At 34.2% G+C, this 19090-nt stretch overlaps 1 protein-coding gene across 1 annotated transcript in view; it reads right to left on the reverse strand.

Annotated features, from left to right (window-relative positions):
• Positions 1-19090, reverse strand: part of CCDC91 (coiled-coil domain containing 91) — a 350703-nt gene that overhangs the window by 126891 nt on the left and 204722 nt on the right. The window contains 1 exon segment of the mRNA XM_019452336.2: positions 12389-12496. Within this exon segment, the coding sequence (XP_019307881.2) occupies positions 12389-12496 (108 nt within the window).

Raw genomic sequence — 19090 nt, forward strand, 5'->3', positions numbered from 1 at the left:
ATAGAGAAGACTTGAACAACTCAATCAAAAACTTGATCTAAATGACACTTATAAAGAAACTCCAACAGAAGAATGTGCGTTCTTTTCAAGTATATAAGGAATATTTACCAAGACAGAGCATATCCTGAGCCATAAAACAAATCTCAAAAAAATATTTAAATCACATAATGTTCTCTGCCCACATTAGAATAAGATTAGAAATCAATAAAAGAGATACATGTAGAAAACCAGAAAATATTTTAACACTAAATAACACACTTCTAAATAACCCAAGGATAAAAGAAGAAATAAAAAGAAAAATTAAAAAGTATATTTAAGTCACTGAAAATGAAAACATGCCATTTAAAAATGTGAGACATGCACCTAAAGTAGTACCTAGAAAGAAACATATCACTAAAGGCTTATACTGAAAAATAAAAGTATCAGTCAATGGCCTAAGCTTCTGTTTTAAGACACCAGAATAAGTGCAAACTGAAATCCAATTAAACTAAATAAATAAAATAATAAAGGTCAGAGTATCAGTCAATGATATAGAAATAAGAAAAACACAAAAAATAAAATCAATGAAACCAAAAGCTGGTCTTTGAAAAGATTAAAAGAATCAATAAACTTCTACAAAACTAATCAGGAAAAGAGAAAAATGACAGATTACTAATACCTGGAATAAGATAAGAGACATCACAAAACTTGCTACAGATATAAAAGGACAACAAGAGAATATTATGAGAAAATACATATACATATATAACATAAATTATATATGTATTTGTTTGACAAAATCCAACATCTATTCCCAGAATAAAAACTAGGAGTAGAAAGAAAAATACTCGACCTAGTAGAGAACTTTCATGAAGATATCTAGAGCTAACATTATAGCTAATGATGAAAAACTAAATGCTTTCTTCCCATGGTCAAGCAAAAGGCAAAGATATCCTTCCATATTGTACTATTGTACTAGAGGTTTTCAATATTGTACTAGAGGTTTAGCCAGTGCAGTAAGAAAAATAAAAGACATTAAATTAAAAGGAAGATGGAACAATATCTATATTCTCAGACAACATAACTGACTATGTAGAAAATCCAATAGACTCTATCAAAACAAGCTGCTAAAACTCACAAGTGATTTTAGCATCATCACAGAATACAAGACCAATATACAATTGTATTTTTTTGTACAACACGCACTGGATAATTGAAGTTGAAAAAATATAAAAGTCAAAGCAGCACTAAAAAAAGAAGAAATGTTGTGGAATAAATCTGACAAGATGTGCTAGACCTGAACAGTAAAAATTTTAAACTTTACTGACAGAAATTAAAAAATACTTAAATAAGTGGAGCAGTATACCATATTCTTAGGTAACAAGACAATATTGTAAAGTTGTCAATTACATCCAAATAGATTCAACACAATCCCAAGCAACATCTGTGACAGCATAAGAAATATATATTTGGTCTTCATTCCAAGCTCCTATCACAGAGCTTCTAAAAGCCTTGGGATCTCCTTAGAGATAGGAGTAAAAGGAGTATCTTTTGTTATTCACACCAAGCCCCCTTCAATTATGCCCGAGTTTTTGTTAATGAGATGACTCTTGGTGGACCCCAACGTAGCTTCAGAATGGGGCTGTCAGAAGAACCAACCATGTGATTAGAGGTTGGAACATTCAACCTTACCCCCTTCCTCAACCTTTAGGAAGAGGGGAGGGGCTGGAGATCGAATCAGTCATCAATGGTCAGTGATTTAATCAGCCATGCCTATGTAATGGAATCCCCATAAAAACAAGAAGATTTAGATAGCATCCAGATTGGTGAACTGGGTAAACTGGAAGAGTGACACACCTGGAGAGGGCACAGAAACTCCACGATACCCTGGCTCCCCCCACATGTTACCCTTTACATCTCTTCTGTTTGGCTGTTCCTGAGCTGTATCCTTTATAATAAACTGGTAATAGTAAGTAAAACACATTCCTGAGTTCTGTGAGCTGTTCTAGCAAATTATCGAACCTCAGGAGGGGCTTGTGGAAAGTCTTGATTTATAGCCATTTGATCAGAAATACAGGAGGTCCAGGGACTGAGAGGGGGTTACAGGAGCTCCTGGATTCATAGCCTGTTGGTTAGGAGTACAGAATGCATAGAACTTGCAACTGGAATATGAAGTGGGGTAAGTCTTATGGGAGTAAACCCTTAATCTGAACTTTGCACTAACTCTGGGTACTGTCAGAATTAAACTGACAGAGCACCTGGGTGGCCAGTCACTTAAGCATCTGACTCTTGACTTTGGCTCAGGTCATGAGCACACAGTTCATGAGTTTGAGCCCTACCTCGGGCTCTGTGCTGGTGGTGTGGAGCCTGGTTCAGATTCTCTCCCTCTCTCTCTACCCTCCCCCTGCTCTCTCTCTCTCTCTCTCAGATTAAATACATAAACTTTTTTTTAAAAAAAGAGAAGAATTAAATTGACTTATACAACAACCAGCAGGGGAATTGGAGAATTGCTTGATGTTGAAACTCACACATTTGGTGTCAGAAATGATATGAGTAAACACAGCTCCTATCATCTCAGCATGCTCTGCGGTAAAAACTGACAGGCTGATTATACAATTTATATGTAAGTGCAAAGAACACAGACTAGCCAGAACAAGTTTGAAATATAAGAACAATATTGGAGGACTTCTGCTATCTGACTTCAAGACTAGTAGTATAGGAGTTATGATATGTAAATGGAACCAATAGAGAGTTAAGTAATAAACACACACATATCTTATTAATTTTTAATAAGGCACAAAGAAAATTCATGTGTGAAAGAACAGTCTTTTTGTTTTTAATTTGAGAGGGAGAAAAAGAGCAAGTGTGAGGAGGAAAGAGGGGCAGAGGGAGGGGGAGGGAGGGAGGGAGGGAGGAAGGGAGACAGAGAATGAGAGAGAGAGAGAGAGAGAGAGAGAGAGAGAGAGAGAGAATCTTAAGCAGGCTCAGTGCTCAGTAAGGAGCCTGATGCAGGGCTGGATCACATGACCCTGGGATCACGACCTGAGCCAAAATCAAGTCAGATGCTCAACTGATAGAGTCATGCAGGCACCCCTCAAGGACACAGATAATTTTAAAGTAAATGAATGGAAAATGAAAGACCATATAACTAGTAAGCATAACAGAGTTAAATTAACTATGTTATTATAATACAAAATAGACATTAAGATAAGAAATACAATAGGAGAATTTAACAACTACAAAATCACATGCATTAAACAATAAAGCACCAGATACAAGACAAAAAAAACTGACAGAATTGAAAGAAATAGACAAAATCAATTACAATTGGAGAGATCAACACTCTTTTTCTCAGTAACTGAAAGAAGAAAATACAATCACTGCATTTTGAAGAACTGAAAAACATCAACCATATTGACCTAATTTGTCATTTATAGAACATTCTACCCAGCCACAGTAGAATATACATTCTTTTCAAATGTACACAGTATATTCATAAAGATAGAATATATGTTAAGCTACAAAACAGGTCTTAATACACTGAAAATAAATGATTCAATACAGAATATATTCTCAATACAAAACAATTTAAATTAGAAATCAATAAAAAAAAGAAAGCTAGAAAAAAAATCTCAAAATATGGGAAATGTAAACAACACAACACACTTCTAATGAGCACCGGGTGTTGTATATAAGTGATGAATCACTCAATTCTACAACTGAAACTAATATTACACAGTATGTTAACTAACTGGAATTTAAATAAAAATGTGAAGCTAACTAACTTACTGTATATCTCATGGCTTAAACAAAAATCTTAAAGAAATTTTAGAACATCTCAAGCAAAATGAAAATGAAAACATGCCATATTACAATATGTGGAATATAGTCAAATTGGCTATTAGCATAAACGTGATAGCTCTAAAATCATGTATTTGTACTTCCATCTTGAGAACTATAAAAAATAGAGCAAATCAAACTCGAAGGAATAATAAAGGTCAGACCAGCAATGAAATAAAAAAAAAAAAAAAAAAAGAAAAAATCAATGGAACCAAAAACTGCTTCTTAAAAAAGATTAACAAAGTACTAAATCTAAACCAACTGATATAAATTCCCACTATGAAGAAAAGAAGAAAGGACATCACTATAAATCTTACAAAAGAACAATAAAACACCATTATATTTTTCCGATAAATTTAACAATTTAAGTGCAAAGCAAGGTTCCTTGAAAGACACAAATTACTAAAAATAATAAACAGAAAATTAGTAATTAAAAACTGTCTCAACAAAGAAAATTATATACCTATATGGCTTCTCCAGTGGATCCCACCAAACATTTAAAGAAAAATAATACTATTCCTATTCCAATCCTTTTAGAAAACAGAGAAGGCAGAAATACTTTTTTATGAGGCCAGTTTTACTGACACCAAAACTAGAAATAGGTATCACAAGAAAACAAGAACAAAACCAAAAACTACAGACCTATATTCATCATGAACACAGACACAAAAATCCTCCACAGAATTTTATCCCACTGAATCTTTCAGTATATAAAATAAAAATTTCTCATTAACAATAGGATTTGCCCCATGAACATAACCAGTTTGATATATGAAATTCAATAATATATAACATTACATAAAAAAGAAACACATGATTATGTCCATAGATACAGAAAAATAAATGAACAAAAACTAAACACTCATGATTTAAATAAAACTCTTAGAAAAGTAGTAATAAAAGATAACTTCCTCAACAAATGGCATCCATGGAAAACCGAGAATTAATATTACACTTAAGGGTTAAAGACTAAATGGTTTCTCCCTGAGAATTAGGAATAAGTCAAGACGCTGTCACCACATATATTAAATGTTATACTGGAGGACCTAGCAGTTAAATAGCAAGAAAAAGAAATGAATGACATACAAATTGCAAACAAAGCATAATCCTAAATAATATGGAATACTGAGTAATTTCCAGATGACATTATAAGGTACAGAGAAAATCCTAGAAAACTGACAAAAAAGTTACAGACTTAAAAGGTGAATTTACCAAGATTTCAGGATGAAGAGCAATATACAAAAAACCAATTGCATTAATACACTAGCAAAGAAAATCTGAAAATATAATTTTAAAATTCCATTTATGAGAGTATTCTAAAAATGAAATACTTACAAATAAATTTAACAAAGTATACCTGATCCTATATACTGAAAACCACAAAACATTATTGAGAAATTAAATATGATCTAATAAAATGGAGAAAAACACTATGTTCACGGATATTGTAAGATTCAATATTACTAAAATGGCATTTTTTTTCTAAATTAAGCTATAGATTATGTAATTCTAATCAAAATCACAACAGGCTTTTTTTTTTAAATGGAAACTGACAAGCTGAATATAGAATGTATGTATAAGAAAACGCTTATTATCGGGGCGCCTGGGTGGCTCAGTCGGTTGAGCGTCCGACTTCAGCTCAGGTCACCATCTCGCGGTCCATGAGTTCGAGCCCCACGTCGGGCTCTGGGCTGATGGCTCAGAGCCTGGAGCCTGCTTCAGATTCTGTGTCTCCCTCTCTCTCTCTGCCCCTCCCCCGTTCATGCTCTATCTCTCTCTGTCTCAAAAATAAATAAATGTTAAAGAAAAAATTAAAAAAAAAAAAAACGCTTATTATCTAAACTAGCAAAACAATTTTGAAGAATAAAATTAAAGTTCTTATACATAAAATTTTAAGACTTACCATAAAGTCATAGTAATAGAGCTGTATGGTATTGGTGTACAGATAGAAAACTAGATCACAGCAGTGCTTTTCATCCAGGGGTGATTTACCATCCCCATTCTTGCAGGGGCCATTTAGTAGTATCTGGTGACATTGCTGTTTTTTGTTTGTTTGTTTTTAATTTTTAATTTTTTTTTTTTTGAGAGAGAGAAAGAGCACAAGCAGGGGAGAGGGGCAGGGAGAGAGAAAATCTTAAGCAGGCTTCACACTAAGCATGGAGTCCAATGTGGAGCTCGATCCCAAGGCCCAAGGATCATGACCTGAGCCAAAATCAAGACTCGGAGGCTCAACCAACTGTTATTTTATTTTATTTTTTTTAATGTTTATTTATTTTTGAGACACAGAGAGACAGAGCATGAACGGGGGAGGGGCAGAGACAGAGAGGGAGACACAGAATCCAAAGCAGGCTCCAGGCTCTGAGCCATCAGCCCAGAGCCCGAAGTGGGGGCTCGAACTCACGGACCGCGAGATTGTGACCTGAGTTGAAGTCGGACGCTTAACTGACTGAGCCACCCAGGCTCCCCATCAACCAACTGTTATTAAAGCAAGTAAACTAATCAATAGTAGCAAACACAGATCAGTGGTTGCCTAGGGTTAGGGTTGTTGAGGGTGGATGACTGTAGAAGGGCATGAGATAATGTCTTGGGTTGATGGAAATGTTCTGTATCTTGATTGTGACAGTGGATAAACAGGTGTATACATCTCTTAATAACAAGGGTATTTTCCTGCACTTAGAGCATACACAAAAAAGTTGATAGGCTTGGGTGATCCAGCAAAATACAGAATAAACCCATAATCTATTTCTCACAGAATTTACATTCTGGTATGGGATTCAAATGATACTTGTATTTCTTAGGGAAGACACTGGAAGATAATACATTAAAAAATGTATGTTGGGAGGCCCCTTGGTGGCACAGTAAGTTGAGCACCAGACTATTGATCTAGGCTCAGGTCAGATCGTGAGTTCAAGCCCTGCAGTGAGCTCTGCACTGATGGTGCAGAGCCTCCTTGGGATTCTGTCTCTCCTTCTTTCTGTCCCTCCCCTGCTTGTGTGCACTCCTGTGCTCTCTCTCTCTCTCTCTCTCTCTCAAAATAAATAAATAAACTTAAAAAAAAGTGTGTTGGTGGCTACCAAAATGGTGGACATTTTGACAAGGCACTGCAAGTAATAATATAGATAGTTTATTTTGTGTGCTTGGGTAACATTCCATATATAAATCTGTTAATAGCACTTAAGAGATTTTAAATAGTAAATTGTACATATCCTTCACAGAAATTTGGATTTTACAAGTGCTGACAGAAAGGAACTAAGAAAATTTATGAGTATTACAATTCAAAAGTATAAATAATATTTAAAATTTACATCTATGCACATATACATCCCTCCACCCCCAGTCACACACACACACACACACACACACACACACACACACACACACATGCACACATCAAAATATTTGCTTACCTAATAAAGGTTAACCTCCACTCATTACTTCCTCCTTCTTGGGTACTCTGGTCTATCCATTTTTTCTTTTTAAATCTTTAGTCTTACTAACTTGGCTCTTGCCCATAAGAGCAAGTTTAAATGAGTTCAACTTCTAGGCCAAAATACAAGGAGGATAAAATTTCCCCTTCATAGCTCCTTCTACCTACAGTGTGCTGTCTTATTTTAATGATCTAATAAGCTTTTCAAAGACTTACCTTCTGTTTCTATTTTTTCATCTTCTTTTTTACTCATATGATTATCTACTTCGATCCTCTACCATTCCACTGAAACTATTCTTGTTAATGACACTTTCTTGTTGTCATATCCAGCAGTCATTTGTAAATCCATACCTTACTTACTTATTTTACATCATTTGAAAATGTTAACCACTCACTTTTTTGTAAAATGCTCTCTTCCTGTGACTTAGGTATACTAGGCATTTGGTTTCTTCCTTTTTCTCTTGCCAGTTTACAGTTTCCTTCATGAGCTCTCTTAGCCTATCCATTATTTATTGAGGTCCTTCAGGACCCTAGATGGAATTTATTTTCTCATTCTATATATCCTCTGGTCTCATCCACAGACATACTTTCAATGACCTTCTATATACTTCTGACTTCCAAATTAATTCAAAACCAGATTTCTCATAGTTCTAGACTCTGTATTCAACTCTGTTATGCACTCTGATCTTGTATATTCCACAGGCACTATAAACTCAACATGTCCAAAACACAAAATTTTCAACCCTAACCATGCTCCAGGTCTTAAGTTTCCTATTTCACTGCACTGCCAAAACCAAAAATCTGGTCATCATCCACAAAAATATATTTATGTATATAAATACATATTTATGTATATAAAATGTGTGTGTTGGTGTGTGTGTAAATATATCCTTTATCAATCAACATTTACTTCCTCTTTTTTATTCCCACATATTCTCTGGTTTCTGTTCCCTTAATATGACTCAAAACCATCAAAATCTCTCTTTCCCACGCACCCACCTTACTTTGGGCCACCACCATTCTTACTTGGATAACTGTAATGGCTGTTTAAGAAGCTGTTATGTGCTTCTCATACTGTCTTTCATCAATTCATTTTTATAAACTTTAGCCAGAGTAATTATGACTAAAATGTAAATCCAAACAAATGTCACGTCTCTAATAATGTCTTAAGGACCCAATTTCCTGTCAGACAAGGTCCTTTATTATCCTTTCTATTGCATAAAATAATCTTTCATTTGGCAGTCTTAAATAGCCTCACCCACCCTTGCCAAGCATTTATATTATAATCTCTCATTTAAAGGATTGTGAATACGTTATTCCATCTACCTCTCTCATGCTAAGTTCTCAGTTCTGACCTCACTTAGACCCATGAACCCTGAGAGAACTCATCATTAGTCCAGTAAGTCTTCCCTTACCCTATATGAAGGAACTACATACCCTTTAATATAACATAATGATTTATTCTATCATAACTTACCATAGTTTTACAATAATGTCATGTTTCCACCTGCTTAATAAAAGGGCTGTGTCTTGCTCATATTATATTCATATACTCCAGCAGAATGCCAGTCATAAAAAAGGCCCTCATTAAATAAGGAAGAGAGAGAAGGACAAAAAGTTGGTCTAGCATTCAAATACTAGATGAAGCCCCAAGACAAATGAATAAAAATTTAAAGGCCACTTTTTTAAATCAAACACAAGATAAAACATGAACTACAAATAAGTAGCCTTTCTACTACAGACTGGAAATTAGAAAACGTGAGTCATAACCTTGGTTCTGGGAGGAGCCATACAAATGATCTTGACCAAGAATAGCAAAGATGATAATAATTCAGCCAATACCAGCTGAACACCTAGAATGTGCCAAGTTCTATTCTAAGCACTATGCAGGTCTGATGTCATATAATACTCATAGCAATACTATGAGGTAGGAATTACTTGTATATACATTTTACAGGTAAGAAAAATGAGGCATAGAGAGGCTAAGTACATTCCATAGTACACAGTTAAGTGACAAAATCAAGCAGTCAGATTTCTGAGCATCTGCTTGAAACTACTCTGAATATACTTGCTTTTCCCTTAAATTCTCAATTTGAAAAAAAAAAAACAATAAAAAAAGGGAAAGGTATGCATGTGTACACACACACACACACACACACACACACACACACAGGCTAAATTAAATTATTCCTAAGGAACCATCCAGCTATTATTCTTGTTAAATTAAATTTATTAATTTCAAATTTCAAATGGCATCTAATGAAATATGATTAGAAAAACAAGTGTGGGATGACCATTTATATACCTTATGTGATTTGGCCTACTAATCATATCCCCTTTTAGTGTTTGGTTTTTAAATGGCATTTCATCACACTGAATATCATACTCTAAATATCCTGAGGTAGTCTTAGACTGTTCTTCACCAAATGTTTCCAAATCGTCAATGAACATGGGATATCCTTCTGCTTACTTAGGTTATTTTTAATTTCTTTCAGCCTGTTTTGTAGTTTTCAGCAGACAAGTCTTTCACCTCCTTTACTCCGAGGTATTTTATTCTTTAATGTGTTATTGTAAACTGAATTGCTTTCTTAATTTCTTTTTTGAATATTCATCAAGAATGTATAGAAATACAACTGATTTTTGTGTGTTAATCTTTTAACTTGCAACTTTGCTGAATTCATTTATTAGCTCTGTTATTGGCTATTTTCGATAAGGCATTGTAAGAAAAAGACAAATTCAGCAATGAATTCACAAGAAGAAGACAATTCATAAGAATCGAATTACAGGTAACAAAAAAAGTTCAGAAATTTGAGGACTTGCAGGAATAACTATCTTCCCAACGTCAACTTATAAAAAGAAACAACTGAGAAGGTCTCTGAGCAACAAAAGGCCAACTACATTCAATCTTACAGCAAGTACTGAATCAAGTATATGTTAGCTACACCCACTATTAAGGATGCAATGGATTAAAATGTCTCCAAGCACAGACCTAATAAGCCTATTACTGTTACTGTCCTCTATATACTTTCATTTGGAACAAATGGTCTGGAGAAAGAGACCCCTGGAATTTCTTAAACCCATGCTTGATAAACAAAGTTATCTTTAATCAGAAAAAGAGAGAGACATAGAAAAATGGGCAACCATAGGGGTAAAATCATATAAACAAATTAAATGTAGGAAGTAGTTCCCTAAAATAACTGTGGGTTTACCTTTCACAAATGAAGCTGATTGTAATCAAACAGATAAGGAGCCAAAAGAACCATTATTCTGAACTGATCTGCCATCTAAAGTAATCCATGTCTCCCAATTTTCTACAGTCAAAAAGCAGGCTAAGAAATGGCATACTCACCAAAACTCATATTAGATATTGCCAACAAAGATATTGAAGAATTTAAAACCTACAAGATCATGAAGAACAATGGACTAGAAACTCTGTCCCTAAAGCCTAAACAGAATCATGGTCAATCAAAGAGCAATCCTATCCCCATAACACACATTATTTAATCTGTCCATTGAGATTTTAGAATTGCTACATACTAATGACAGCTGTTCATCTGATTCTTCATCCTTCCTACTGAGAGTGGTTACAGTAAATACCTTTATCTTGCTACTATATACTAAATATGTTGAAGGTAAACAACATGTATTTTAGTTTCTAGTTCTTTAGATCAAAAGGGACTATATGTCTGGACCTGATAATGTATACACTATGGTACATCATTCCCTACCTATCATCCAAAGATCCTGGACTTTTGAGCTTGAGGCCATAGCTTGGAAAGAACTTTCAGATTTTCTCCCAAGGAGACAGGGTAAGCAAATTTGCCAGTAAGATGGAAACTGGGAATATTTGGCAACCATAAGAGCCAACTGTGGCATAATTAATGCTGTTTACCAAATATTTCCTGTTCCCTCCCTTTCATATTCATAGTAGGATCTCACTACCTGACCTCATTATGATGAAGTAAAGCACTACTGATATAAATTGAGAGTAGAAGCGTCATTTCCAGTCCAGAATATTTAATTACTGGTAGGATATTTGGGCTTCTATTCATTCTGCAATGTTAAAAGGTATTGTTCCACATAGGAACTACACTAGGGTGAAGACAAGATGGGACTAGGGCCCAAGACATTGTATCTGTATCTGTAGCATGAGTAAGATATAAGTCTTTGCTGTCTGAAGCCAGAGAGACAGGGCATAACCTGCCCTGCCCTGGCTAATACATGCTTTATGCTATTTCACAGTTCTGTGACCTTAACTCTTCTCCATGATTTTTCTCTCCATTCACAAAATCATACACTTCATACTTCTGGTGACCTAGTATTTCGACACCCAAAAGAGTATAGTTGTTATATTAAATTTATAAAATTCCCTATGTATTTCTTCTTCCAAGCCATTTATTAAAATGACACTGAAAAATATTTAATAGAATTGACCCTAATCTTGGTAATAGGGTAGCATATTTATGTCTCCATTTAAATTCTACACCTAACTTTGTTTTCCAAATTCTCAGGATGCTTTCTCATGATATAAAGGAGTTCCTTTAAACAAAGCTGGTTTTATTTTCACCTACCAAGTTTTATGTTATTTACAAGTGTTTCTGGGAATTTCTTGAATATATTATTTACACTATAACACCTCCATAAATGCTCAACTGATTGTTCAATGTAATCATGTCTTTATGTCTTCTAAGACATTAAATCAAGAAAAGAAACAAATTTAATGGAAAAATTCAAATAGAAACCAATATCTATATGCAATGAAAGGTAACTTAAACATAAATAAGTACTTCCAAAATGCAAATATTATTTATAAATCTCATAGCACTAAAAATCATTTCACATGCCATAATACGTTCACAGTCATCTCTTTGCCTCTGTTATTTGATGAATAATACTGTAACTCAGAAATTAACATAAGAATCATTAATTTGGTGGAAAGCCACATATTTTAGGCCTTTAGCTCTATTTTTAGTCTTTCATAAAATTCCCAAACTTTAACATTGAGTTTACATAAGCATAGTTTTTTCCTCCAAAATACACCAAGGAAAGTAAATGGCACGAAACTGAATAAACAGTTATAGAGCTCTCAGGGGAGGAGAGTCAGAAAAGTATAAATATATAATGGATGTGCAATTTTATTACCTGAGTATTTAACAACTCTTCACACTTGTGTGCTTGTTTCTCAATTGCAGAAATGTACTGTTTTTCAATAGCTTCTACTTGTTGCTTAACTGAAGACTGCAGTAGTGCCTAAAAACAAGCAAAAAAAGTCATTTGGATCTCAGACAAAACTTGGAGTCTACTGTTGGCATGGGAATTTTTTTTGACAGTTGTACATATCTGAAATACAACACTCTTCTGCATTACAAAATACACATTTGTGAATATTGAACACATTCATATATAACCTACTTTAAGCTTTCGGTTTTAAGTTTTCCTATTGCCAACACTACAGTTTTTTGGCTCCGATGTTACTTCCACACACCTTCTCCTTAAAAAAGGCCAAGTCATAGAAGATGATAAAGAGGGTGAGCAGTTCTGTTAAATATAAATTCAGTTCAGTGAAGACCACACAGGATGAGGAGTGTATGAAAGCTGCTGAAAAAAAAAAAAAAAAAGAAAAAGAAAAAGAAAAAAAAAACAGACATATTTCACTGGCTGACAAAACTCCACATCCTCTCGGCACACTGTAATATCCCATGGGCCAAGCATGATCTTCAAGACCACAAGTCAAGTGAAAGCAGATGGAAACTCTGAGCAATTTCATACATAAAAGAACTGCCCCCCAGGAAGTTCACGCCCCTAATATAAAAAGGTAGAAGTCAAAGTGTGGAAGTCAGAATCTCAAGGCGGTATTCATAAGGAGTAATAAAACTTGGGAGACTGGACAAACTTAAGTGGGTAGTGTAAATGCTGGAACCTCAGTCAGCTAAATATAAAGACATTAACACTATCTTAAGGGAAGCCAAATCAGCATTTGAAGATGTTCCACCCACTCACTTCCTTATTGGAAATGCTTAATACATTATTATCTTTTTTCTTTCCTTTTTATGAAAGCATTATATGTTATACTTAACATGTTCCCAATATTATATTACATGCTATTTATAAATTCTAAATCATTCTAAAATATGTATTCAACCATATACATAAGAATTCTTTAGCAAATATTCTATTTTTGAAGGTCTCTCTGGATAATAAACTACTCATAATCGAAATAGTAAGTTGAAACAGACACATGTCTTATAGAAAACAGACCTTTGGCACATTCACCAAGAAAAGAAAAATAAGCCAAATCTCTTCAATAATCTCTGTTTTGAAAATAGATTTACTTGGTTGGAAACAACATGCATTAAGGAGCTAAATAAATAAATATGCATGTATTTTTAAAAACTTACACAAAAATATTTTTTAAACCTCAGGATAAGTCTCAACTTTTCAGATAATTAACTTTCTTTTGCAAATGTTAAACTGTCTGATGATGCTACCGCTCCTATAATTCAATAGTTGTCACTCTGAAGCTGCATAATTACTAGCAAATTAGTAAAGGAAAATAAAGCTCTGACTGAGGTTTAACCAAAATTTAAAGAAGTGCTTTATCGAACTGCTTTAGCCCTTCATTTATTCATTATACATCCTCTAAAGATTCCATAATGATTAATTTATATAAGGCCACAAAATTTAACCACTTAAACTGTGATTCGATAATGTAAAATTATAATTTACCTTTGGTAAAATATAATATAGCGTTGGACTTCAGGAAATTTAAAGAACAGTATAGTCATAAACAATTCTCTTGGGTATATTCATGACATCTTTCATAGATAGAAAAATGCCATTCTTTTCTGGGAATTTGGATATGACAGACTGTTTTGCTTAATGGAAAAAACTGTTTTCACTTTCCTATTTGCCATGGTTTCAAATAATCTCACAGTTTAACCAATTTTAGTAGATTTCATAGATTATATAGATCTTTAGTAGATTCCTCCTTTGGAGGAACAGGTAAGTTAGTGAAACAAAACATTTTCTCACCATTATTAAGAAACACAATTAAACAGTATTTTTTTCTAGTAATTTATTTGTACACCATATGCTCATTTTCATCCAAACTTCAAGGAGGCAAGTACTTACTATAGGACAATGAGTCAAATAAGAGCCAAAGCTATGGTTATGGAACATGGCGAAAAGCTATGCAGCAGTAACCAGCCTTTTATATAGTTCAAACCTCTCATCTTAGCCCCATTCAGTTACTTAAATCCACCCATCTGCAGAAGGGACATGAATGAAGATACTAGGAATACAAGGATTTAAAAAAAGTCTCTCCTCACTGAGTGCAGTCTATTGTTGAAGAGAAATATTCTCTAGATAACTACACACCACAGGAATATGCAAGGTATGTATTAAAGAAAAGATGCCCGAAGCCTGCCTGTAAGGTTCACTGTTATATGCAAAGAATATTAAATAGATAAGAATAGTTGGAGTTAAGAGTGGAGACAGGAAGGTAGCAAACTAAGCAGGTGCCAGATATAAGAAAACCTTGTATGTAATAACAAGAGAGTTTTAAAATTTGGTCTAATACTACCCAACACTGTATTATCGGTGCCACAGTCCAAACAAAACAGGTAATTTCCAAAAACTTGACTCACAACTACAATATTAATCATTATGGACATGCTGAAAACACAAACTGACAGTAGCCACCTGCTTTTACAGTATGATCCATCATTATATAACTGGATAGTTATGTTCCAATGTAATATACGATAGTAATTGCCTTTATTATTTTGTGTAAGTATAAAAATGAACATTAATCTTAACAGTTCCCTGCAATGTATTTTTTTTCCTCCGTAGTTTTGTCTATAAATATCAAAGATACAAGGAACAACACTATAAAGAGGTGTCTGAAAGAATTATTTCCTTTATAAGCTATTTTAAACTACTCTCAACAAAGATACAGCATGAAGACTCATGGTATGTAGAGGAGAAAAAGAAAGATGTATCCACATATTCTGTAATGAAAAAAATGTTATTAAAGGCAGGGAAAGTTTTATTAGTTTTCAACATATTTAGGTTTTAGCCTCAGTTCTATCAGGGATGGCCTGTGTCATCCTAGGGGATTTAATTCATTGAGTTTAAGGAAAACCAATAACCATACCTCTTTGAAAAGAATTTCAAATATGTGAACAAGAGTGTAGGTCCCTTTAGTGCAGGAATTATAATTTGCTATTAATCATACACAGCGCACACATGTAATAGGTATCTGGTGAATGATGATCCTTGTACTAGGATGAATATTTTTTATACAAATCATATTACGGACAATACCAATATTCACTGGAAAGTTCACTAAGCTTCAAACTGTAACTACCAAGTTCATTTACCAAATTCGTGGCTAAGCACATTCAATCCCTACCAAGTATTTCAATTTTTAAGTTATTATTTTTGACTAGAAATGTCCATCCTTTCTACTCCATAGGACAAATTCTGAATAAATAAAATGAGGTGTGTGAAGGACCGCAAAGTTCTTGGAAGGAAAAGTATGTTATAAATTCTACAATTATTAGACTCATAGAAAATAAATATATTAAATCAAAAACCACTCCACTCCAACCAATACCATAAGCAGTAGATACATATTTTTAATGGAATTGAATATATGCTGGAATTTAAAGGAGAAGTATAGCCAAAATATACTACTACAACCCAAACTACAGTCTACTGTCTCAACAAATCCAGTTTTTCTTCTCCCTTGAAATAGTCCAATACTTACAGATCTGATCCGGCCTGATCAAATTAAATGACTTGTCCAGATTTGCAAAGCAGATGTGTCTAAAGAACCAGATGGTCTCCAAAACATTAATATCATGTTGGTATTTAGGATATACCTCAAAAGAACACACTGTAGCTAATTTTAGGCAACAGTAATTACATGATTTTAAAAGCCACCCCCAAATTTTCTGTATCAATCCTCTAAGTCATACTTTGCAAATGAAGAAAGGTATAAAGTTACAGAGCAAGCTGGAAGCAAAGGATAGAATAAATAGACTGACTAAAATTTAAGCCCTAGAAGAACTTCTTTTGTTCAATTCACTCACTTACCTACCCAATATATCTGCAGTAGTACCTCACCCACAGAAGACATTAGACAAATATGTGCTGGATGAACTGAAGAAATAAATCATAATTTTAGCATGTCCAAGCCTGATTGTTTGCCTCTTTATAGACGAACTATTAGAACTTTGATGTTAATGATGTCTGTAATTATATTCTTAGTTCAGCTTTTTGACTACAGTAGTACGAAATAATTGTTGTAAAGGGTCATTTGAAGTCAAGCACAATTTCACCTTTCTTGAAAAAACGTAAGTTTGCATTTCAAAAATATATTTCAGATATTTTCCAGTTTTTAACTAAAAATACAATAAGCAAAACTAAAAGATATCTGCAAAATGAGTACATTAAAACTCTGAAGGGATACTTTCATGTTTTTTTCTTTTTAAACAAAATATTACTTTAAATTTTGCAAAGCTATTAAACTACTAGTATATCTTATAATATTATCTCAGCTTTTCAAACATATTGCAAGCAAGTTTGTTATCGAAAAGGAGAGCCTCCTTGACTGAGATACATTTGGAAAAATGATGAATCTCAGTCATTTTACCAACCAATTCATCCATCTTTTTTCCATGGGCTCTACCTCATTATTTCACAGATAAAGAAACAGGCATTGAGGTTAAGAAACATACCCACAATCATATAAAATGACTCCACGGAACAAAGAATTGAATTCAGATCCACCCACTTTGTTCCTCGTTTGTCTTAGCTGTTCTAACCAGATGAAACAGATTTCTCTTCACGAACTAAGCACTTACTCTATTTTTACAGCCCCTTCATCATTTATTTAATCTTCATTTATTCAACTATATTCATTGAACGTATACTTTATTCTAGGTGCTGCTCTAGGTACTGGGGATACAGAGTGAACAAAACAGACATGAGCTTGACTCTCCTGAACTTACATTATTGGCAAGGGGATAGAGAGAGTGGGTAAGACAAGGAAGATTGGACATTAGACAGTAAACCATTTCTGATGTTACAGGCTATGAAGAAAAAGACAGGATTTAAAAAAATACTGGAAAAGACAATTTTTAAAAAGGATAGTCAAGAAAGAGCTCTGTGGAGAGACACAAATAGAGTTGAGATGTCACAAGTGAACAGAAGTTCAGCCATATAAAATGTCTGGGGGAAGAACATTTCCATCAAAGGAAAAAATGCAAAGGCCAAGGGTAGAAATAAGGCTGATGAGTTCAAGAACTAGAAAAAAGGCCAATGTGGATCATATGAACCAGAGAATTCCATCAGATGCTATAGCTACACCAGACTTCTTTTTATCCTTAACCAGGTCAAATTTCTTTTTTCTTTTTCTTCTTAATTTTTTTTTTTAACGTTTCATTTTTGAGACAGAGAGAGACAGAGCATGAACGGGAGAGGGGCAGAGAGAGAGGGAGACGCAGAATTTGGAAGCAGGCTCCAGGCTCCGAGCCATCAGCCCAGAGCCCGACGCGGGGCTCGAACTCACAGACCGCGAGATCGTGACCTGAGTTGAAGTCGGACGCTTAACCGACTGAGCCACCCAGGTGCCCCAACCAGGTCAAATTTCTTACCAGAAGGACTGTGGTCTTGTTGACCCTGTGCCTGAAAAGTGAATCAGAGATCAGAAAAGTAGGTAGAAGACCAGAACTATGGAGAACCAAGAAAAGGCATTTTAATTCTATTCTAATTGCAATGAGAAGAGAAACCCTTAAAGGATTTAAACAAGGAAGCATCTATAAACCATTTTTTAAAATATCTTTGAACAAAGCAAAGCAAAGTAGCAAAAGCACTCAAATGCTATTAAAACTTTCTCCACCAATGGACAATTTGTGAAAGAATAAAAATCCATAGCACTGATCTTTGTGGGCAACTCAGATACAATAATATTAGGAACTTATAATTAATGTACCATGCATAAAACATTTTTTATTTAGTATAAATAAGAGTAATGCAATTTTCCTCTCTGGTAATGAGGAGTTAATCTTAATAAGAACAAGCTGAGTGTTTTTCATACTCTCACAAAAAAGTGCCATAGATGTTTTACAAGTATATCTGGCAAGTAATACGTGAACTTCATCTGGACACTCTATTAGCATGCAGTTCATTTACAATACTTAACTTTCTCCATTTTATAAATAGATTGGCAACAAAGACTATAAAAATGAAGTCAAGAGTGTCCAAATGATGGCAGCTGACTAAATTTGGCTCTAAATGTTGAGCCTGGTTTCCAACTTGTCTTAGTGTTCAATGACTCTTGACTAATCAAAAATATCTCTTGCCAATTTGGGGGCCTAAGACATCAATCTATAGCTTTGATGACCTGTAGTGTGGAGGTTTGATGTATCACAAATCAAACTGATATTTTATATATATATATAAAAGGCCTCTGGTGAGTGAGCTAGTAATCCAGTTGAGATATAGACATCAGGCTATCTCTGAAAACAATATTTAGATATTTTAGAAAATTTTGTTGGGATAATGTGATTATTTAATCACAAATAACGTGATTAAAACCTATCATTGAGAGGTGATTTAAAAGGGCAACGGAAGAAGGATTAGGAAGTATAACTATAGAAAAGACTTCGGTATGGACTTAAGGCTTTCATTTACTCAAAACTGGCTGCAAATTCAGGCTTAGGTTCATGATCTCCTGCTACCCTGGCTGGCAGAAGTTAGGTCCTGTAAATTCAACATTCTCTTGGGGAGAATGAAGGTGCATCTTTTCTTGAAAGTATGTCTGAGGAGTGATAGTGA

The sequence above is a fragment of the Panthera pardus genome, unplaced genomic scaffold, assembly GCF_024362965.1.
Source record: "Panthera pardus isolate Hobbes unplaced genomic scaffold, ASM2436296v1 HiC_scaffold_6, whole genome shotgun sequence".
Classification (NCBI taxonomy): domain Eukaryota; kingdom Metazoa; phylum Chordata; class Mammalia; order Carnivora; family Felidae; genus Panthera; species Panthera pardus.